The 24,566-nt window shown below is 35.6% G+C and overlaps 1 protein-coding gene across 2 annotated transcripts in view; it reads right to left on the reverse strand.

The window, feature by feature from the left end:
- The window catches only part of COG6 (component of oligomeric golgi complex 6), a 54,570-nt gene that overhangs the window by 22,178 nt on the left and 7,826 nt on the right, over positions 1 to 24,566 (reverse strand). For both annotated transcript variants that reach the window (XM_064645804.1, XM_064645805.1), the window contains exons 5-12: positions 17,483 to 17,594; positions 15,363 to 15,445; positions 15,062 to 15,132; positions 13,789 to 13,882; positions 10,047 to 10,175; positions 9,843 to 9,934; positions 5,426 to 5,490; positions 1,385 to 1,476 (exon numbers count right to left, since the gene is read on the reverse strand). In XM_064645804.1, the coding sequence (XP_064501874.1) occupies positions 1,385 to 1,476; positions 5,426 to 5,490; positions 9,843 to 9,934; positions 10,047 to 10,175; positions 13,789 to 13,882; positions 15,062 to 15,132; positions 15,363 to 15,445; positions 17,483 to 17,594 (738 nt within the window). The remainder of the gene's footprint in view (positions 1 to 1,384; positions 1,477 to 5,425; positions 5,491 to 9,842; positions 9,935 to 10,046; positions 10,176 to 13,788; positions 13,883 to 15,061; positions 15,133 to 15,362; positions 15,446 to 17,482; positions 17,595 to 24,566) is intronic.

A 24,566-nucleotide genomic window follows, 5' to 3' on the forward strand; every position in this document is an offset into this window, starting at 1 on the left:
CTGTTATAGAAAATATATTAGATAAAGAAAAAAGGGTTAACAAGTATCCTATCATACTCTCCTTTAGGGACAGCCCTATCTCGCTTCTACTGAGATGTTAGGTTTCTCCAAAAATGTAAGAATTCATGCCTTGCTATTCTTAGTGTCAAGCTATCACACTTAGCAGAAATATCCCTTAAATCTTCAATGGCACTACATGACTGTGCTTCTCTCACAGCTATAATCTCCCTGTGTCTAAAGTAAATGTACTTTTAAGCTACAAAATGGCACTGAAATTCAGTGTGTCATAACAGGACTAATTTAACCTGATTTTCAGGTTCTAATCTTGTATTTAATAGATCATTTCTCAAACTGCTTTTTCCCTTCATTAGTGAGGTGCACTTTATACAGAGAAAATTATTCAGCTGGTAGAAGGTACTTCAGTGGTCTTTAAACAATGTGTTGTTAAGAAGACCAAAAGACTGCCTAAGACCTTCCATTTTAACATCAAATTTTCAACTGCACCAAGCTTTATAACCGCAGGGAAACGCTAACTTTGGAGACAGAAAAATGACAACAAAAATATTTCAAGTTTTTTGGACAGTAAAATTAGGAATAGGTCTTATATATGTTCTACCATAGACCTGTAGTGCCATCACAATTGAGAATTTTAAATAGGGTGGGAGGTGCCCAAGAACCACTTGTCCCAGTCTGCCCAATATCTAAATGTCTTTTCAGAAAGAGAAGCTCCAATAGCAGTAGTAATGATTCAAATTCCCTGAAGTTCAGTCCAGGGCTGTGGAGGAAGATTTTTCTGCTAATTCTGCTTCTAACCAACATAAACTACTGCATATGCCACAATGTATGAAAACAGCAGCTCTGGCTTTTCTCCATTATTTTCACTATTCATAGTGGCATCTGGAAGATTGGAAGGTGATTGGTGCACCTTCAACAGTGAGGTAAGGAATGAGGCAAACATCTTCCCAATAGAAAAATGAAAGTGCATACTTAAAAAAAAAAGTTATCAAAACACAGTTGTTTAAAAGAAAAAAAGAAAAATTGAAGTTCTAGAGATAATTCTAACATTTTCTCCAAGGGGACTTGACTTTGTAATCTTAAATGTTTTGTAGAATCTTTTTTGTATACTATTTGAATCTACACAGAACAATAAAGAAACAGTTTCTGTGCAAATTGATGCTATATTCCAAAGCAGATTTGGTAAGAATTGAGGAATGACAACGAGTAAATGGTATCTGATTGATATCACATGTATTTCTCCTTGATAGTACTTGTTACAGTACAGAGCAAACACTAAGCCACAAAAGTACTATTTTTAGTAGATTAATCTTTACAAATACTATTAGGGAAAAAAGGCATTTTTAACATACTTTGTAATTTTGCATACCTGATTGTATGGTGGTAGAACTTGAGAAGATTAGAAATCTTGTACAGTAAAACTGCTCCTGGCTCAGCAACAATCACCTGTTCAATTCTAACCTGCAGCATGAACAAATACAAGCATCCTTCAGGTCACAAATTACAAAAAGCCAACCTCTTGCAATACATGTCTGATTTTCGAAAAATAGATTCAACCAGAAATAACTTTAAAAAGAGAATGCCTTGTTAACTATAACATTTGACTTGAACCAAAGTGCTTCTGGGTTGCCAAGGATCTGGGCAGAAAAGAAGCAGGTATATGCATTCTTAAAAAAAACCCACAAACCAAAAAGCCTTCAAAAAAATCCCATTTCCCTAGAGATTTCTGCTGCAATTTGTTCTTGAAAATTTAAAAATAATGAGATCATTTGATGGATCCAGGACGTACTGGAATCTTCCCCAGTACCGAATAGCAGGAACAGCTGCAATGCTGCAAAATCATTACACTACAACAGTAGATCGTTCACAATTCAGAACATCAAAATGTTAGGTATTTTACCCAAAAAACAAAATTTTATCTGGATGAATTCTCTTCTTCACTTAAAGGAGACTCTATATATCTCCTACCAGAATTTAGTCATAGTAGACTGTTTGTAACACTTATAACATTTATTTATAACATAAATAGTGACTGTTGACTATTTATCTCAACCAGGAGATAGTGGCTACACAGCCCAAAACAGTGCTGATTTGGACAGTTGATGTCTTGTCTCCATGGTACACACATTCTCAACCCACTCATAAAAGGCTGCCCCAGGGTCAACCTTTGTGCACTTATGAAACAGAATAGATAGTGACTTATCACTGCACTGTTCTCCCACGTGCCTGTGTGTGAAAGAGCTACACACAAATCACCAGCCAACACTCGCTCTCCCAAGTTATTTGCTGTTCAACAGAACACAATGTGCTGCGGTGCCTTCTTCTCAGAGGCAGCTGCAGGGAGAACCAACTAAGATTATGCTTCCTCAGTCCTCTCCCCTTGCATTTAATACACAGACCAAAACCAAATAATACTTTTTAACTCTTATTTGCGATGGTCAATGCACTAAGTTTATTTCAACATACAAAGGTCAACTTTGCCCTTCAATGTGTCTGTATATACAAAGGTATATATACAAATACTTGTCTCCAATGTTACCTGAAAGGTCATTTGGGCATGGATGCTGAGTATATTCTAGTTGTACAGCAAAAAGGAATACAGCAGCCAGAGAAAAAAGAGGAAAATCAAAAAATATTGACTAAAAAAAAAAAATCAATAGCTAAAAATAAAGGAAATAATTAAAAAATAGAAAAAGAAGAGGCAGAAGGAAAGGAAAAAATAAATATTTTAGGGTCATGAAACAAAAATAAGAATTAAAAAAATAAAGCAGGAAAAGAAGAACTGCTGCTTCCCACACAGAAGTCTTCACTGCACTGGAGAACCAAAATTTTTAAGTGACTCAACTTAACCTGTTCAGGGAAGCCCTGGACTTGCAGCTCTTATAATTTCTTCACCCTATGCATCCTGTTGTTAGTTGACCACAAAAGACTATCTGATGTCTATGTAAGGCATCAGAAACATTTTGTTTTGAACTCATCTTAAGTGTTACGGCAAAGATGACAAATTTAATTCAAATGTTTTTTGGGATTCTCCTACTTCCATCTGAAATGAGAGGCCTGTAGTAAGATCTACCACTGGGGAGTATTCAGGATTCACCTGAATGCCTAAAACACAAACCAACTATCAATGAGAAATGTAGACAGTTTATACTGCATGTAACCATTACCCTTCTTCGAAAGTAAAGAAACTATATTATATTGTACATTCACACTGAAAGGCATAAACTAGTATGAAAATGCTACATAATTCTCTAAGTATTTAAAAGTGCTTGTGGAAATTCTATGACTATGCTTTTATTGAACTACTCTGTACTTCAGTATCAACTCAAAGTGACAGATTTACAAACATCAGCAGAAATACACTAGAAAAGCAGTGTATTGTGGTGCCACACAACTACAACACAGAGTGGTTTCCCTGAAATCAGTGAAGTTATTTTTCTTATTGTGGACAATCTTCAGAAAGAACAATGCATTGTAGAAAAGATTGCTTCAAATTGAGTCTATTTTTGTTGTTACTCTCAACATGGTGGCTTGCAATTATCTATCTGCATTGTATGAATTTTTTCTTTCCCCAGGGGAAACAATAAGTGCTCCATATTTTACAGTGGGAAGTCTAAAATGGCAGTGAATTAACACAAGTTGCATTCTATTAAAATACAGAATACAATGGGAAGTCTTTAATTTTTCTCTTAGTTTTTTTTAAATTATTTTTATTAGCATAGTAACTAATTGACAACAATATTTCAGAGGATGTTTCTACAGAGAGCAGAAGCACACAAGTATAAAGAGTCTGGCAATCAAAATGGAAAATATTCTGTACTGAACTATAAAAACCTCAAGTATAAAAATCTCAGATCAAAACCAAAACTCCCTCTTACTTACACAAAGGTTTCATTCTGTTCCTAATTACTTCATTGGAATGCACAGAAATACTGAGCTCAAACATCAGCATTCAGTATTAACAAAACTAAAGCATGCAAGAAGAACACAAAGTTTGGCAAAAATCTTACAAGGAAACAAAGCTGTGGTGATTGTTTGTTGTGACAGGTGTTTTCCAACATGTCAAACACTAAAGGCTGTGAAGGATGGTCATAATTCTATGGCAACAGGCACAAAACTGAAACACAGGAGGTTCTGTCTGAACATCAGGAAACACTTTTTTTTTTACTGTGCAGGTGACTAAGCACTGACATAAGTTGCCCAGAGAGGCTGTGGAGCCTCTGTTTTTGGAAGTATTCAAAAGTCATCTGGACACATCGACTCTTCTGTAATCCTGTGACATTCTTAATGGCATTTTTTTGATTTTTACCTCTCTCCAAACTTTATTTTTTTCTTATCAGAAACTTACATATAGTATCCAGAAACCACCTGTTTACATCAGGGACTAAGTATCTGTCAGCTGGACAAAGTTGTTATAGTTACAGCATTCTAAGAGAACTTTATTGTAATAGTATTTAGCATAGTAGACTTTATTTTAAAAGCACTTGGATTTATACACTGCACAGTCAGGCAATTACTGGTATCAGCTTCATCACCTCGATTATTTTAGTGCTTATGTGAAGTACATCCAGTAAATAAGTCTGTCAATCATTTCATGGATCATCTTAATGATTTCTATCAAATGCATCCCCTAAACTTACAAAGGCTGTAACTTGGAAAAAAAGACAACTACAGAGGGATGTGACAAAAATACAACAAAATCAGAGTAGCATAAAGATGGTAATTAGGAAACAATTTTTCATGGTCTCTTTCAAATACAAGAGCTGGAGTTACTAAACAAACAAAAAAACACAAACCACAAAAGAGTTGACTTTTCACACAGCAGAGTTAAACTGTTCACTTCCGTCCTGCAGGAAATGTAGTGGATACCAACATTTTGTATCAATTCATGCAAGAAAAATCTACTGAGGTCTATTAAGTAGAAAGACAGAAATAAGCTCAGTAAGTCCTTAGTATATTCACAAACAGGCAAGGAAACTATCCTACAGAAGTATCATGACACACCTGCATAGCCTATATACTATTCCCTAAGCATATGGTAATGATCACTATGAAAAATAAGGCACTAAATTAAATTGATTTTTCATTTGACTCACTACTACCTTTCCCATATACTTATCCCAAAGCTAAATTTTTGTACATAAGCACTCCTCAACCTAGGAAAAGTAAAACAAAATCAAGACTCAAATTTAATATCCTAGTATCTCTCACTACATGACTATTTTAAACCAGGTATCTATGAGCTTAAGGAATCTTTAATCTGAGAATCATAAAACTCTTCAGAAGTTGAGAATCTACCTCTCAGCCAAGGGCAATGAAAATACGTTGAAGAGATGGGGGCACAAGTTCTGAAAAAACATGATAGAAGTGCTTTTCCATTTAGAGTGCTAAGGAAAACAAAATACTTCACCTTCAGAGGCCTGCAGACACCTTCTGTGATGTGCCCAACTACTTCTTGAATATTTTCTTCCACACCTATAGTTAATGCAAACACATGCTAAGATTATGCAAATGTAATTCTCTTTTCTTCAAGACTATAAAACAAATAAACAAACGTAGGAGGTACTCCTCCATAAAAAGCATTATGAACTGTATGTTCTTTTCTCCACACAACTAGAAAACACCTCCACTGTACTTCAAATCTAGCCATTAAGAAATAGCTGCATGACAAAACAGTCCTGGAGTCATTACCTTTTGCTATTCAATTGCTTTCCAATGAAACATAGATTTGAGGGAGAAGCAGCAAGGAGAAAAGAGGGAGAAGCAGCAAGGGGAGGAATAAATGATCTAGCAAGAAGCTGTCACAGTAAGGCTCAATATTAGCACTTCATGAAATTAAACTAGGAAGAAAAAAACAAAACAAAACAAAAAAACCAACTAGGCCAGTAAGATGCTCAGGGAGCAACAGCACATACCATTTTGAAAGGCCTGAACAGCAAATACATGTCTGTCAGTGTTTGATACTGACACACTCATGGCACTGCTACAAATTAAGTGACATATATACCTCCACACTGCTGTGTGCTGCAGCATTAGCAAACGCTTCCTCCCCAGCAGCAATTGAAACTCGTCTTTCACAGAACTACATATAGGAGAGAATATTGCCTATCTTATCATGAAACACAAATGAATTGTTGCATGGCAACCAGTACTGTCATAAATCAATCAAACTGAAAGCAACAGATCTTCAAGCTCTCACTTCAGTAACAACTCAGAATAGATTTATGGAGAAAGCAATACTTTAATTCTAATTTAAAACTTGTCAACAGGAGTTCATCTTCAGATGGGACCCATGCAATGAAAGTAAACAAACTGACTGTGACATGTGACAGAAATCAGGTGACCTGAAACTATATTTTGCTTATTTCAGACTGAGAGAGATTACCTCTGAGAGTAAAAATAATGAAAGATCAGAGATCTGTGCCAATGCCTCTTTACACGAAGCTTCGTCAAAAGCCACATAAGCAGTAACAACTGAATTCAGCATGGTGGCTCTAAGAATTTTAACATACTAAATTGGTAAGGTAATAAAAATAGGTTAATATAATTGAGTACTGTTATCAAGGCAGAAAGCAAGATTACAAACCACAACATGCATGCTCTCCGATGTAATGGCTAGCTCTCACATACCCCCTAACAATTTACACATTTTTTAGTAGGAACAGTCACACTTTTACTGTTCATCAACATAACAAGCACCTAGCACATATTTGCAATAGTGTATTTAGACCAGATTGACTTAAAAACAAGTTGTTGGGTATGAAATTTTTAGCTCCAAAAATACACAAGTTCGAATACCAAAGGACATGGAATAACAATCTTGGTGTACCACATGCTTGTGCCTTCGCATATATTTTCATGTCCAATTAGAATATTTGGATTCCACAACCAGTGAAATCTTCCAGCAGAATGAGTTATATAACTGGTGCAAGTTTGACATAAAAGAATTACAGAATAAACAATTCTTAGAGACCCAAAATAACTTTTAGAAAATGGTTCATAACTGAAGATACGCTTCTGACTGCTTGCTACACCATATACAATCTTTCTCTGTGTATCCTTCTATAAAAGGAGAAATCTTTCTTGGACTTCACTTAGCTTCTGTTCTCCATCTGGGTTCCTGTAACTCCATGAAAAATGGTTTTATACTGCATCTCAAAATGCCTACAGTTCTCCCTTCCTTTCAAGTACAAGTTCTCTGTAAGACTGGAAGTCTCCTTCTAGCAGAAAACCTAAGCTCCAAAGACGAAAACCAGATGCTTCATCCTTTTCCAGCAAAATAGTTAAACTTTTCTGAATGTGTTTTCTGTGCTTAAAATTTTAACAGCATTTTTGGTCAGGTTAATTTTAAACAGTTAACATTTGCAAACTTAACATTTGAAAACTTTTTAAAAGCCAGTCTTGAATACTCTGATTATGGGTTACATAGTTTCATCATTTTAAAGTAAAAACTGGGATGAGAACATTTCTCAAAAAACCCATGTTATTCACACAATTTTTCTTCCAGTGGGACCAAATCCACCTCTATCATATCAATAGCTTATGTGTGGCTTTTTTTTTTTTTTCTGAGAAGGGAAATTTTTGTATAGCTGTGATTTACCAAACTCTCCATAGTCCTGAAATTACACAGAGCTTACAGGAGAATTGAAACAGAAATCTGCACTCAGAACAGATACACCTGAATGAAAATAATAGAAATGGTTCTATCTGCAAAAAGCTACTCAAGTTGAAATGAAAGTGAAAACATCTGACTGACCTAACTGCAGACCACCAGGTAAGTGTCTTATCTATGGTAGTTTCTTGGGCTCCCTCCATAGGGAACAATGAAAGCCTCAGTTTGTGATGAAAGGCTCCAGAAACGCTTACATTAGATATTAAATTTTGTTGGGAAGATTGCCTTCTGGAGATGCAAATTTCTGTCATTATCTATAACTGCAAATAAACAAGATGTCCACTTGTTAAATGTCTAAATGAAATCAACTCTTTCTGCCAGAGCCTGTGCAGCCAGACACCTGAAGACTGCACAACAGCACAGGTTCTTCAACTTTAATCTCTCAGTATCATAGATGCTGTACTCACTGATTAGTTACTACCAACTCAGGTCTGTATTTATAAAAGCATATAATCTTAAGGTATTTCATGGCTGCACTGCCCATAAATGTTTTTTGTTAAACCGAGTGGTATCCTATTAGGTACTGTTTTGTCTTACAGATCTTATCACATCACTATCCTTGTCATCAAAAAAATTTCCCTAAGATGCAGAGGAATAGTTACAGGCAGCACCTCTCAAGCTTTGCAGCTCCCAGTATGGAAGTTAAGAATCCCTCTTTATGTTTCTTTAAAATTGTACAACAGTGATAGCAAACCCTTTCCTGCAAAGCTTAGGAAAATGTATTTTGCCTTCAGACAGAAATATTGAGTCTCTTGTTTATACCAGTCTCTTGGGAAAAAAGTTTTGGTCTGATGATTTTTTTTTGAAAATTTTCCTCCCAAACATTTATATTCCCTGTATTATCCAGTATCTTGCTCTGTGGACAAAATGCTCTAAATATATCTAATTACATGGTCATAGCATCTCAGCCTGACATCCTGCCAGAAGGCCAAGGAACTTAATAGTTAAGCAAAGCACTACACAGAGGTGTGAGAATTTCAAAACGAAGGGCAGGCCTGTGCAGCAGCAGTAGCACAATCCACAGAAGAACCAGACACAGTAACATGCTCCATGGTGCCAGCTTTTCCTGAAGGACTCCCCAGTTACAGCAGAAGCATCAGTCAGTCATCTACAAAGAATTCTCATGTCTTTTTCTTTACCGTGAAACCGCCATGAGGCCTGCTTTCCTGTCTCCCCAAGATACTGTCAGCAAACAATATTAAATTCCCTTCTATGGTACACTGTAACTGTAGTCAAAAAACAACAGCATTCCTCCAGTATGATTTACAATAGTTCCTAAACAGTCTCCTTTTCCACATACCATTAGTTAGGAAAGCAAATTAATACTTACAGCAGGAAGGAAAATTAGAATACATATTCACTTTAAATCCCAGGGAAGGATTAATTGAGACACACAATCTGAAGAGCTCACCAGACGCAGATCAAATTAAGTTCTGACAATGAGTTTGTTACAACTGAGTACCCATGCATAACTTATTAAAAATGTCTTTGTCTGAATATATGGTGGTAACTCATACTATGGCTTCTATTGTATAAGGAGGTCTTTTAAGTATAGGCACAATCTACTTAAAGCAAAGGGGCTGAAGACTGAGCATGAGAGTCTGCAGTTCTGTTAATGAAGGAGAAATTTGATATTAAAAAGCTTCACATATCTGTGAGCAGCCTACTTTGACCTCCATAAACCTGTAATGATGTTATATGACAGATGAAAATTCCACTTTACTTATAGCCTAGAAGGAAGAGACCTAAAGGAACAAGGAATGATATTTAAAAAAAATAACTAAACAAAAGAGTATGGTATAACAGGAATCTTCAACATAACAATAAGCAATGACAATCTTTTCAAGGAGATATGTAGTCATATACATTGCAAACAACTTTTGAACTCTCAACTACACTCTAAAATGTCCCCTTGTAAATTTAATGTAAATCCATTATAAGCACAGTGAAATAAAATGAGTACATTTTTAAATACTCTTCTTTATTAAGGGTGTTCTTTTAGAAAAATGCAACCACCAGCTACTCTGAGATTCCCAGGAAAATTTAAGCTCAGACTTGTAACCAAAGCCCAGCCTAAGAAATTAATCACACTTTCTGACTTATGACAGACTTACTTTCTATCACTTCCCAATTTATGTTTTAAAACTAGTACTACCTTGAACAGTTACAAGCTTTAACATAGCTTCTAGGTGTTCTTTTTCGGAAGCTGTAGCTTGATGCAACCAGGCCAGCATGTCTCCTACATACCTACACAAAGACAGAAATTTCTGTGTAAATCGGCGGTTTATGGTGTCATTGAGTCAAAATGGCAACAGGCAAAAAAAAAGACTACTTCATATATATTTTTGGAGTACTGTACCTCAGAGGATCATGCGAGTGCATTTCAATAGGGCGAGGAGTACCTCCCAGACCTCCTCTAGTAAGAGCATCTATAAAGCCACGGACCACAGCACTCCTCCTTGCTGTCCCAAACTCATCCAATGTGTATCTGTTATTGAAACATGAAAATGGGTTAAGAAAAACCAGTTTACCTCATCATAGCTGATTAGTTCAACTTTATAATTAATACAAGTAACCACTGTTATAGTTCTAGAAATCTTGCATCAATGCTTCTACTATAAAACATTTAAAACCATCTGATTTTCTTGACTCCTCTAAACAGATACTAAAAACACAGCTTTTCCTTGACATAGCTGTTCCCTTACCCCAAACAAAATAAATAAATAAATAAAATGAAAAAGCACTTTTTCCATTTTTGTACACATAAGCAGCTTTGACAGATTTGGGACTGTTTGCATACGGTCCAGCTGACTGACAGAAGCAGCAATTTACTGCACTGCAACACAAGGCTTCTTCCTTCTTCTAGGCTATCACATGATTAATAAGTAGCAAACAAAGTTATTCTCATTTGATAATAGCTCACTGCTTTAAATCAAATGAGTCTTAGCTGCATATTTAATGGATGAACAATTACAGCCCAGAGCGCGTAATCTCAAATGGCTTGCTGGTGGCAGAGGAGGTACCAAAAACTTACACATGGCTCATTTCTGGAGCAGGCTACCCTCCTGTTGGCATTGAAGCATGATAGCAAGTAAAGGATGGGAAATTAGCACTGCTAATGTTCCTGTTATATTTGCTTAGAAGTAGGATTTTTGCAAGCCACAGAACACTTCTATTTCTTTTTTTAAATTAATTTAAGCATTTTGAACAATGCATGCAAATTACAAAGGAAAAAAAGAAAATATATATTACAGTTTATTTTTCCAACATAACTGAAAAAATGTCAAAGAGTAAGCATGTTGTCCCTTACCAATGACACCCAGCAGATGAACAAAAATAAAATATTAATAATAATAAAAAGAAGTTAATCACTGACTGAAGATAAACAAGTACTACATTCACATTTAACAGAGGTGGAGAATAAAATACAGAAGAATATAATATACTGTTTCAAAACTGTTTGATTAGATTTCTACTCTTCTACAAAAAGTCCAAGGAAACCTTCAGTTTTGTTCTTTTTAATCTACGTTATTATTTGAAGGGGGGGGAAAAAGGACACTGAAGAATCTGGAAATGTCTGTTTAAACCTTTTTCTTTATACACTGTACATGTTAACTCGGGAAGCAAATACCTGCAATTAATAAAAAAAAGCCTAATGAAAAAAGTTTAATAATTACTACTTTCAAAAATAATGTAATTAAGAGTGGAAGAGATCTGGGATCTGACAACAGCCCACTGTCCAGGAGGAGCAGTATTGGAGTGAAAAAACTCCAGTGTCTGTAGAAACCAGCTACACTTTTTTTCCCCCCCTCCAATGAACAGCTATACAACAGATCATTAAAAATACAGCAGTGAAACAGATCTTGTGATATTGTAATTAGTTTTGAAAACAGCAGTCAATAATGATAATTTTGTTTTAAAAAGGAAACTACAAATTTTCTTTTTGCTCTCAGTAGAACAGCGTATAACCATTACAAAATCCTGCATCTTAAAAAATTCAGTAATAACTACTATTTACACTAGAACACAGTATTTACTACTGTGTTATTACACATACTCATGTTCAGTAAAGAAAAAAATTTGGATTCTTTTCAACCCAGCTTCAACATTTACAAAACACAGTAATGATCACTGAGGAAAGAAAAGGTAAAAAAAGACCTTGAAAACCTGAATGCATGATGGAAAGGGAACACTGCTTTGAGCTATGTCTCCATGCATTTTCTATGAAACAGTTTTTCTGTTAGAGCCAGGAGATGAAAACCAAACCGAAATGTTTCTTTCACACACCTACTGACTGCAGTTCCCAAAAGTCCATCCATGGTACATTCTTTCTGACACTTTTAGTTGACAAGACATAAGTCAATATAAGAAAATAAGAATTTGTGGATTTGTTTCTAAACTCCTGCCCTTCTCCATCTTAGTCCTTTTCACCCAAATGAATCACAATCTTTATCAGATGAAAGGGCAGTGATCTGGAGGAAATGTGTCCAGTTTACACACCAATGCTTATATACATAAACCAAAAAACAATATAAAATTACTTTCTTCTGTGACTTAATTTTTACATTTTGAACTCAGCAGTTTATTTAAAGGTACACAAACTCTTTTGGAAGGGAATAAACTACATCTTGAGATTTAAAATATAAAGCATCAGTACTGCAATTTTGATAATACTGCTTTAGCAAGTAGTTAAGCATGATAATCTATGATGAGAGACATGTGGCTGCGTGTAACATTTACTTTTGCCTTTCTGGCAGAAGAAAGGTCTTACCTATCAAGTTCTACCTTTGTTATTACTACTGCTGTTGTTTTTGAGAGAAGTGTCAGAAGAAAAATAAATTCTCTTTTGCAGATTCATTTTAAACTAGCCAGCTGTGGATTTACATAGAAGATGCTTTTTCTTTTTTCCCAGAGATGTTAAGAAAGCAAAACAATGATTTTATGAAGTTTCAAAGTATCATAATTCAACAAAACATTTATTACGGAAAATAAAACTATCTAAAAAGAATCCTATAAAATGTTGTGAACACAGTTGTAACTGATGAGTTGCAGCTGTGAAAGAGGGTGTGGAGGAGAGAATGTAAGAAAGGACTCTGCAATCTCCAACTATGGCACCACATCCAACAGCTGGGGACATCAAGTGACATCACTGCTCCCTCACATTAACTAGCAGAGCTGACCGAGCATGTCAAGATCTGTGCTTCCTCTCATAATGACAGAATTTTTAAGGTCCACTTCCACAATGCATTTTTCCTGTGAGGAGCTCCACAGAGATTTACAGTGTCACATACGTACACCTTTACACATCTGACACCATTTAAAGACAAAAGTAGCCTTTGAAAGACTGCCCAGTACTCCGCTGTCCTGGATACCTGTGGCTGAAAGTAATTTGCAATAGTTGCAAAATGTGATGAATGCATTAAAAAACCCCCAAACCAAAACAAACAAAACAAACCCTAAAAAGCAAAGAAGTTTAAGTACCACCTCTTCAGGTATAGTCACTCTAATAAAAACAGTTCTTACAGTGCCACCTCGTGGTTGTCTCTACTAAGTACCATATTTAATAAAGTCCCTACAGCAAATTCTGAAGACTAGTAGTATTTTACAGATACACAAGTATCCCTACACTTTAGAGGCCAATATGTAGTAGTTTTTAATAGACAACTGGTCAACTCTATTCATACTACCAGAGGCACTTTAGTAAGAGCTAATCAGCCCTTAGCAATTTTTCACTTTAGGAATTTAAATGAGATAATCACATGCTTTGGACAGCATTTTTTACTTCACAAAAACCCTAGAATGAGCACAGCAGAAATTCACAATTCATTTAGGTTAAAATAAAAACGGTCTGACAATTTACTTTAATTAGAAACCAGTGAGTTGGAAAAAGGTCGATGACATTTACCGTACCATAATTATGTCAAGAAGACTTCTAAAATTTAAAGCAGTTGAAATATGACTTTTTTTTATATTTTTATGTTTGTTTTTTTTTTTTTTTTTTTAAATTTGGACTAAACTGCCTTGGCACTGAAATTCATGTCCATCTTTAAATTTTATAAGCTCAAAATTTCTGCTAGAGATAACTGCAAACATTTACTTACTTGTACAGGACTGGTCTATCTTGTAAGGCTTCCATGGCTTGAGCGAGAACTGGAGAAATGTCACATGATTCTTGTGTCAATGTCCTGCATTCATCTATAAAATATCAACACAGATAAAAGCACATTCTTTACACTGTAATACATTTTATAACAAGCTGTAAAACAAGAAAATTAGTTAAAACCTCAAAGGCTTTTGACTTTGAATTGAAGCCTTTAGAATATGCTACCCAGGCTAGTCAGTGTTAAATACAACTAAATTCCCCTGCAAGCAGTACTATAAAATGCATGTCCCTCACAAATTTCAACAATAATAATGATTACGGGAAGCTTAGTATTGGTTTGTGCCTACATACAATTATATGTGTGAATCATTCAACCATCAGCATTCTGTTGGGCTCCTTTAGATCTGTTTACCATGTTCCAGGTAAACTATTAAGAAAAAAGGGAGTAAGTATTTAAGCAAGCTGTGGGTTTGTTTTGTTGTTTGGTTTTGTTATTTTTTACCTTCCAGCACATTAACTACAGAATCTTGTATATTCCCTGCAAGAATGTGGAAATCATATAAACTAAATCGAAAGCTGGCATAAGAATTATGATTTTTTATTAGGGTGAAACCACAACTATTATATGAGGTTTCAGCATCCTCTGAAGAACACCTAATGAATATAAAAACCACAGTGCACCATTTTTAATTTTTTTTTCCAAAAAACTTACTGTCAGTGTCTCTGGAGAAGAGAGAACTAATAAAAAAGCATCTACATTTCACACTATCAAGATGTTACACTGAACACAGATGCCCAGATCCAGAGTACATAAGCAAAAAAAATAATTGCCTAATATCAGCCAAAAGAGCATCATGCTAAAAGGAGGTGGCTTTTTTTTTAAATTTTTTAAAAGTAATGCACCACTCCTCCCACTAAACTAGATCTTACTACCAAATGGTCAAAGATAACAACTTCCCTCTAACCCGCACGGAAATGAAATTCAATAGAATTGACAATTTGTTTGGACTATCAAACTGAAGTAGCCACTCTCTGGAAAATCATCTACTAAAACCAGAAATAAATAATACACTTTTATAGTGATGAGACTTGTCCAAAAAAGGAGAGAATCTCCAATTAACTATTTGGGTCATAAAAAAATCTTTCACTAAGAAGGAAAACAAAATGTTAATGTATCTTGGAAAGGGTTTTTGCTAAGTTCGATCCACATGAAGGAATTAAAGGAATCATCATAACAATATTAATAAACATAAAAACATTCTTAGTCCTACTCTGAGTCCATCTGTAAAGTCGTTCATAAGATGCCTCTTGCAGTAAAGCCATCTGTTCCATAATTTCCAAGCTACAAGGCAAAAAAAAAGTTAATTTGCAAATACTATTTTAGGTAGCAAAGGCACGTGCAAGTCAAATAAAAGATACTATTATTAAAATTAGGAAGATTTTAAAATGTTATTATTAGGGTTGTTTTGTGAAATACTCTGTACAGTCATATGAAGTAAAGAATGAGACCTTGTTTTAACTTCTGCTTTTAACTGTAAATGGTTATCTTGCACTCATTTAAGTAGCACTCACCCTGCCCTTTGCTGATTTGTCCGGAGGAGAATCTTGACATCATCGTGAATTTGCTTTACTCGTCCTAAAGCCTTGAAAAAATCCTAGATCAATTTAAAAATAAAATAAAATAATATGAAATAAAATAAATTAATACAATATAAAATAAAATAAAAGCAGTGTTTAAAAGCAGTAACTTCTCGATCAAAGCTCTTGCACTCTATACTCCCCATTTCAATCCCATATTTATGTTCCTTGTGGGTCTGTGTCCCAAAATCTGTGTCCCGAAAGCTGCTTTTAAAACACACACCTGACCTCTGCCACCTCATTCCACTTTAAGAGCCTTAGTATTTTTTAGTTTCCCATTGCATCAAGTTATTCTTCCATAAAACAAAATAAAAAGAAAAAAAATGCAGTAAAGACATGTTTTTAACCTGCCTTATGTAGTATGTGTGTGTTTCACAGTTATTAGTTAACAGTTTCAGGAGATTTTGAGAACACTATGCATTATATCGTCTCCCATTAATGTTAGTAACTTAAGAGCAAACTGAAACACTATGAAGTACAATGAATACAGGCTGATATTTGTTGTATTCATAAAATAGGGTTACAATTTCTTAAAAAACATGAAACATTTGCAACAGAATGGACCTAGGTTTTCCAGAACAATCTTTCTCCCCAAATAATTCAGCAGCAGCAGTGAAGAAAAAAAAAGAACACTAGAAGAGATGGACATATGGCCAAAAGGGTTATATTGTTACTGTTTCAGAAAGCAAATGGAAATCCAATAACATTTTCAAACACATCTTGTAACCAAGTCATCTTTCAAACATGATGGAGGAGACCAGCTAATTCAGATACAACTATTTGTTATATCTTTTGTGATATGAACAGTTTGCCTCAGGAAAGTAGCTTCATTTTGGCTCATCACATAAAATAGAAATATTCTAAGTGAAGTAGGCCAATTTAACCTACTGCCTCGCACCAGTTTTGTTGAAGGCCGTGTTTACAAAAATGTAAAACACTTTTCCTTCAGGAAAAAAAAAATATCAAAACAGAAGCCTGACTAAGATGTTTTAAGGGCACTGGTTGACTCTAACATAGGGGAAATACACACAGATGATATTAGTGAAGTCTGCCAACTAAAGTAGCACAACTGCTGTATCTCAGTTACCTCTGCATATTTTTTAGACCAAGTATCAAAAAGCCTATTCCTCATTCTGCTGCAAACCAAGCACTGAATAACTGGCACAGCATTGGTGTCATTGTTCCCTGCAATGTGCTTTCTAGAAACCTGAATGTTCTTTCATGGCAATAGCGGTACAAAAGCACAAAGCAATTATTCAAGTGCACAATCATTTAACACATTCCATTTATGCTTTCATTAGCACTGTTTATGGTTATCAGTTCCATATCTTTAGTAACGCTTTAACTGCAAACAGGATGCCTGTGGAATCGAGATAGTGTATCTCAGCAGGCAGTCTAGATTTAAGTGAAGGTTTCCATGCAATTACAATAATAAAAAAAAAATCCATTAAATATACTCAATTCTCTTACTATTCAGTTTGCTTTTACTGCAGAACAATGTGCCTTCTTATTCAAACTATAAACATACAGTGGTTTTGGAAGGTGGCTAGAAGTGAGTCAGCACCTCATATCTTCATCAACCAAGTAATATTCAGGGAAAGCTTCGGCTTGTATGTTTCAAGTCACTGAATACCTATATACATGAGTATGCAAAATGTACACACGCATGCACAGGGGCAGTACTACATATTACTGAAGAGCTGCGAGCTTCTCATTTGCCTTATGTGAGCGTGGTGAAGTTTCAAAACATCTTCATAATTTAGATTTCATAATTTAGACTTCATAAAGGTCTTTTTGAAGCGTAGAACCACATGAGAGATCATTTGTCCCTTAAACTCATTACAGAAACTAGAATTTAATGTTGATTTTCCTCCTCTATACTTGAATCTTTAACCACATATTTCAAACTCATCAGAAATTCACCATGCTGCTAAAAGGTACATTCTTCCATAAAACATTAAATTGCAAACTGCAAATAAGATCTCATGTACAATTCAGCTAGGGCACTTCTACATTTTAGTTCAGGGCAAAGCTTTTAATGTTCATTGAGTTACCTCAGTAATTGGTTCATCTTTAGTGCCTCGAAGCAGGTTCATTTCATCCGGTGTCAGTTGGAATTTTGCTATGAATGCATCTGCAACTTGTGCTTTCATTTCTAATCTCTGACTGTAATAAAACAAAGTGAAGAGGACATTAGCTTTTATGCTTATCTCAGATTTATTTTTCATTTTCAAACTCGTGGAAATATAATCACCATCAAAACTTGGTGTTACAAAACTATAATAGTACATTCCTGCCATCAAACACTTGAATTGCTTCTTCACATACAGTTTTCTATTAAGCTTACATAGATTATTCAGTAAAGACAATACTAAGTTCTTTAAAAAAATATTATTTTAGTATTGGTATCATAAGTTATCTAACTCAGATACTTTGTGCTTGTACAGTTGTAATGCTTGCCTTTCAAATTCGCCAAGGAAAGAATGGGGTTTCTGTGTCTCTGGGTTTTTAGAGAGACACAAAAAAAGCCGTAGCACCCAAAATGAGAAAATTAACAGACTAGATCCATTTCTTTGTAACAACATACAGCTGGGACACAGCAGGGATGTCATATGCAATTGCCCATCTCATGGGCAGCATTTTCCTGCACACATTTTGCCACACACCTTTATAACCACAGAAGGACACAAATGAAATGGACCGAGATTCCTGCAGCAACAGAGGATTTGCATTCCAGGAAATAAAGACTACTTTTTCAGGACATTGAAAAGACACTAATTAGTTATTAGCAATGCTTCAAATAAACCTATCCACTTAATTTCTCTAAATCAACTCTACAATTGCAAATTTAAGGGCTCCGTGAAGCTGAATGTCTCCTAAGGAAAGAACAAGAGTGATGGAGAATGATTTTGACCAATTAAACAGCCAATGGCAGCAGCTGCATCCATGCATCACAGTACTTTCCAACACAGCAGAAGGAGACCGGAAAAACACAACTTCTAACACATTCAGTAAATTTTCAGTAAGAAGATTATGTGATAAAATCTGAAGAAAGGAGGTCAAGGTGTAAGAGGAAAAGTACCAAGAGAAGTGGTCTACAAAACATACATGAAACAGACAAGAAGATATTAACAAGAGTATTTTTAACTCAATATTAGGCCTGTGATTTTCTGAGGATAACTATGCCTTTCTAGCAACAGAGACAGAAGATTGATCAGGTCTGCTCTGTAGTAATATATTCCATCAATGATGCAAAAGCCATGCTGCTTAGGCTGCCTCAGCCATCCCTGCTCATCCCTGCCCTGTAATGCCCTTCCCACTGTGACAGAACCATTCTTTATACTATCATGTAGTGAATCAGATCAGGGAACAAATCTGGCAGGAAAAACAGTAAAAGTTTTTATTTTAGGGGGGTGGAGATTACTCGTATTTTCTAATATTTTCTAATACCCCACAGACCATAGTCTGTACTAAGGGTCTGTGGGGTACTAACATCCATATATGCACCTCTGCTGTACTAAGGGGTGTGTCAGTACCATGAGCTGCCAGACACAAGTTGGCAATGACTACGTAGTTCATTGCTGCTATGAAACTGTTCATGAAAACTACACTTCTGAACTCTACTGGGGTATAAAAAGAGGTCATTTCAATAGTCAGCTACAAATAATAATCATACCGATAAATACTAGGACCCAAAAAAACCCCAGAGGCATATGACAGCTACTCAAATTGAAAACTAGGCAAGGACACTTATAATTTCATGCAATGATGCTGTTTTCAATGGCACATTCCTGTTTCATTCCATCGAGCTGAGCAAGTCTAATCCCTCAATGTTGCCATCATCAGATTTGGTTGAAACAATAGACAATGTAATTTAGTGAATTAACTTTTAATAGTTGTTTCAAGTCTCTCCTCTTGTGATGGAAATCTCAATTTAATATCAATCCATAAAGTTGAAAATACTTACACTGGATTATTCCTCCCAATAGGGAAGAGAAGGAAGGTAGGAAAGAGACAAGAGAAAGCAAATGCAAGACCTTCTTTGGTTCCAATTGAAACAAGATCTCCCATAAACACAGGGGTTTAAAAAAAAAAAAACAACCGTGCTTGTCAACGTCTCTCCTTCTGCAAGTACTCACTCTTCACAGTCCTCCCTCCATTGCTTTTTTGCTATTACAGAGAACAAGGTTTGATCCAACACCGTGTGTTGGAGACATTCTCATCCCTGGCCATGTCTTGGGCCAGCATCTGCCATAACTGCTCACTGATGCACTCTGCACACTCCCAATAATTAACTTTTATAAAACAGAGTCAATACATTAAACTCTAGCACACTGGCAAGTTAAAAGTTTCACAGCGTAAACACAAGATATCAACCTCAAGGGGGCAGCAATGTTTCACCTCCCTTTCTCAAGAGACTGGGAAGTGGTGACAAACATTTATCCTAAACAAAAGCATGTATCTGAACTTCGATAAAGCTATTTCTTCTGGGCTTTTTATAAAGAACATGATATTTTAACAAGCCACGCACTTTCAGAACTCAGGTTAGCTAGCTCTGCTTGTGATGGCTATGAAAGTTGCCTTGGTTATCAATCTGCATGAGAAAGAGATCCTATATCCTAGATGATGGATCAGGAACAAAATATGCAAGTTGGACATACCCTTGATCCTTACCTGGCAGTATACAGTATTACTGAGACCAGTACACTCACACAGCTATTCAATTTCTACATATATATATATATGTATTTCCTCAGACATAAGCTAAGAGGTATTTAACTAGAATTTAATCAATCTCATTAAAGCAGGGAAATGGATCAAAATGTCATTCAAGTTTACTATAGCCAATTCACTGCAATAAGTGCCATACAAAACACAATGCAAGTAACAACAAAAGCTAGAGTAAGGTCATCTTACATAAAACCCACTGCAGTTGCTACCTGTGCAGACACTTGGACATTTCAAGACACACTGGCCTTTGGGCAGACATAATAATTTTAAATTGTGTTCTAAGCAGTACAGTACAGCTGAGGAAAGGCCACACTGTGCTGTTATCCCAAAGTTGGTTTTTTTATTTTACCAAAGTCATTCCTCCATAAAGGAACAAAACTAACAAACAGATCATGGGAATACTGCATTGATGCAAAGGGGGAAGTGCCAAGTGTTGGAAGACTTTGGAGCTTGGGCGGGGGACGGGATTCCAACAAAGAGCAATTTCCCCAGTTTTAATTGTTACCAGGGAGACAGAATTCTTTTGCAAGAGAACTGAAAAGGCTGGGAAAAGTATGCACTTTGTGCATTTTTCCCTTGAATCAAATACAAACGTGCACTGTTAGTTGGGATTATCACCAAGACAGCTCAAAAACGAGGTGGAGGAGAAGCAGAATTTTCCGAACTTATTTTATCATGCCACTAAATACAGCATAAAAATCTGCTAGCTTCCTTTACCTAGGATGAATCAGAGCAGCACATTCTGAATTATTTTCCATTTGCGATACTGAGGATTCAACACATTTTTAAAGCCTCAGAATGATGGAGTATTTCTACCTCATAAAGAAATAACAACCATCTTTAACAGACTTGTATAAAGTCTGCTTTTCAGCAGCAGCTGCAAAAATTTCTTTGATGGTTTTTGTGAAAGGCAAATATACAAGACTATACAACAAAACACTTGCACACAAGTAAGTGTTAGGAAAGCATTCTTCAATACCAGGTGCAAAAATGCATTTCTAAATGCTGAGAATAAATGTTTTTATTCTATGTTTTATCTGTCAAACACACCTCTTATTAAAGGAAAACTAAAATACTGTGAGAAGGTATTCAGTGACCAATTCACCACAGAACGTTACTATGAAATTTTCTCAATTAAAAAATAGGGAGGCACAGAAAATAGAGTGAATCGTCTAACGTTTCCACGTCACAGGAAAATAGCAGTAATAGTAACTAAGGCTTTAGTGAGACCTCATCTGGAAAACAGATCACAATCCTGATCATCTGTGTTCAAGAACAATGGACTCCTATTACACCAGAGCTAGCAGGATGATCATGGGAACAGAAAACCTAATTTAACACAGGAGATGAAGGAAGCTCTAATTAAGATAAAGGACAATATGAGAAAACAGTCAATTTATATCCAAGAATTAGATTGAAAATCATGGAAAGGCTTTTACTGGAAAGAATGAGCTTTTGGAGAAAGTGTTCCACAAATAGCAACACATACAAAATGTAAAAATAATGCACTAGTCATGTGTTGAACCGTTGATGAGTTTATCACGGTCAACATGCAAATAACAGGTGGTAGCAGGAATGTGGACTTGACCTTCTCCCACCTGTAATCCCGATCCTAAAGAGAGATAGCCTGCAATGCTACCGTCCTCTCATCTAATACATTCTGCTCAAAGAATAAATAGGGAAAAATCAAAAAGACTAAATCCAAAGTTAAGCAACACATCTGCACCAAAATGATTCAAATCTCACCAAACAGATTACTAAACACTAGAATAAAAAAGCTTATATACTGTAAATAAATTCACGGAATTCAGTAATTTTCTACTTTCATACCGATTAGGTTTCCTATGATGGGTATGTATCTACAGAACAGTCTGGACAAATAATTCATATTCAGAACTTTGCAGAACTTCGCAGCAATCATGTGAGATAGATAGATAGATAGATAGATAGATAGATAGATAGATAGATAGATAGTAGACACATACACTTATTAGGTAAATCAGTGTTCAGCAACGGTTAAGATACAAGATATGGTTTCTAAGTTGTGTACAGAGACTAAATTAAAAAGGAGTGCATTTCCAATGAACAGATTCTTTTCCATTTTGTAGAGATGAGCTAATTGATACTCCCATATCAAACAGACTGATTTCTTCTTCAGCTTGTCTTTTATGAAATCTGATATAACACCACTTGAATCGGGCCTGCTTAGTCTGGCTTCAAATTTGCCATCAAATTCAAAAATGTTGCCAAAGGCATAAAATTAAAACACTGTTCTCTACATCCACCTGGAATACGATCAGAACAAATGAGCTTAACCTGCAGCAAAAGGAGAACTAAATCAGAGTAGGAAAACAATAAAGAATCAAAATCAACTTCCAGTGTAGACCATGGGCTCTTCTGTTCCTGGGCTTTTCTTCCAAGAGCAGATTAGACAAACATGAGTCAGAAATGGTATCGTGTAACTGATTCGGCACTTCTGATGAATGTTTCTTGACTTGTAAGACCACATCCCATTTCATACTGACCAAGAGTACCTCATGTCTCAACAGAGTACATGGTTGCCAGGTAGAAAAGCTGGAAAAAGATAAGGTTTTGCACTTTCTCTGCTAGTCACGGCTAGAATGTGACAAATTAGGTTTTGGGTTTTTTTATTTTCAGATCCATTCTAGCTGGTTTTATTCCTCTGTTACACCTTGTAACACATGCTTTAACTTGGTACAAATCAGGAAAGAAAATCAACCTCAGAATTTCAAGTCTTCACCCTCCCCCACACATCCAATTATGATTAAGTTTAGGCAATCACTGCTTTTTGTCATGGAGCTTATTCACGGGAATAAATGTAATTACAAGTTTCAAAAGGTCAGCACATGAAATACATCTCATCAATGCAAACCACCAGATCACCACTTTTCTTAGCATATGCTGATAAAATCAAACCTCTCTAACCTGCCACTAATAGTGCTGAACTTCCTGCATCATGTCCAAAGTGACTACGACAAAAAAATATATTTCTTAGAAAAGGAAAAAGGCATCACCAACAGATAAGCATGAGAGATCAATGGTGCAGCACTACTGAAGCAGATGTCCACTATGAAATATTTTTCTTAAGACTTCTGACCTTGTATTGAGCACAGAGGAGACAGTCAAATCATTAATTCCAAGAACAGCATTTGTTGAATTTAAGTAAAGAACAAGTCTGAGTGGAATTCAATTAAAACAAATTGAAGTAAACAGTGTTACATTCCTGTCTGGGATTCATACTTAACATATTTTTAAAAAGTGAAACAATCCCACTGCTACATAAACCGGTTTTTTTTGAATCAACATAACTAACAAGGATTCTGACATTAAAACACAAGTTTTGCTCTGAAACACAAATTTTGTGTTTAAGAACACAATTAAGAGAAGGTAGCAAAATAAGAGAAGGTGTAAAGGTGTTCAAGTGCATAATCTCAATGAAAGCTCTGAACCATCAGCCTGACTCAAAAATATCTGTCCAAGCCATTTCCATTCTCATTTTTTCATAATAGTTTTCAGAGTATTATGGTCTTTACATCCAGAAAACTACTTCTAGCTCTCACCACTTTTTCTATTTCTGCAGACTTATTTTCAGTGATCCCCCTGAGCACATACATACACTCATATAATTGTCCTTACTTAATTTTATAAGAATTAATATTGTACCTATTACCTTCTAGTCTCTCTCCTCAACTGTTACATTCACAATTGTGGCTAACCTCAAAAACAATCATGCATATCTTACCATTAAGTGGTTGGCAGAATTACAACGAAGCCAGGCTACTGGCATTCTGCATACAGTATTTTGGAACTGAACAGTTATTTCTCTGGTTTGGGAACTACTGAACTCTGGAACACTTGTTCCCAATGCAAGGTGAAGTAGCTTACTATTGCAAGTAAGTTTTCAGCTTCATACCAAGAAAGAAAAGAACTAAAGTCAGTTACAACAAGAGAACCAACAAGTCAGACAAAGCTATTATTAAAATCTCACTTCGAGGACCAACATCCTTTTTATATCAGCTTACTAGCAATAGCAATTAAACAAACCCACATCTTCTAAAACAGCAGAGGTTGTCTGAAAACAAACTAATCGCCTCCTACTATACATAAAAAATCCAAGGCAACCTGAAAGCAAACAACGTACAGAAATCTAGTGAAGATAACAAAATCGAAGTAGATTTTTGACAATTCCCAGAAACTGTCTAAATTAACTACCTCAGTTTCTCTTTACTGTAGAAGTTTGTTATGAAATACATTAAAATGAACATTCTATTCAAGACTCTAGGTTACTGAACAGCAATAAATTAACCTTATGTAATGGAGAGATGGGTTGGATGTCTTGGACTACTTTATTTCATGCTACATGGTTCTATTAAGTTGTGATAAGTC

This window comes from Pseudopipra pipra, chromosome 2 (assembly GCF_036250125.1).
Source record: "Pseudopipra pipra isolate bDixPip1 chromosome 2, bDixPip1.hap1, whole genome shotgun sequence".
In the NCBI taxonomy this organism is placed as follows: domain Eukaryota; kingdom Metazoa; phylum Chordata; class Aves; order Passeriformes; family Pipridae; genus Pseudopipra; species Pseudopipra pipra.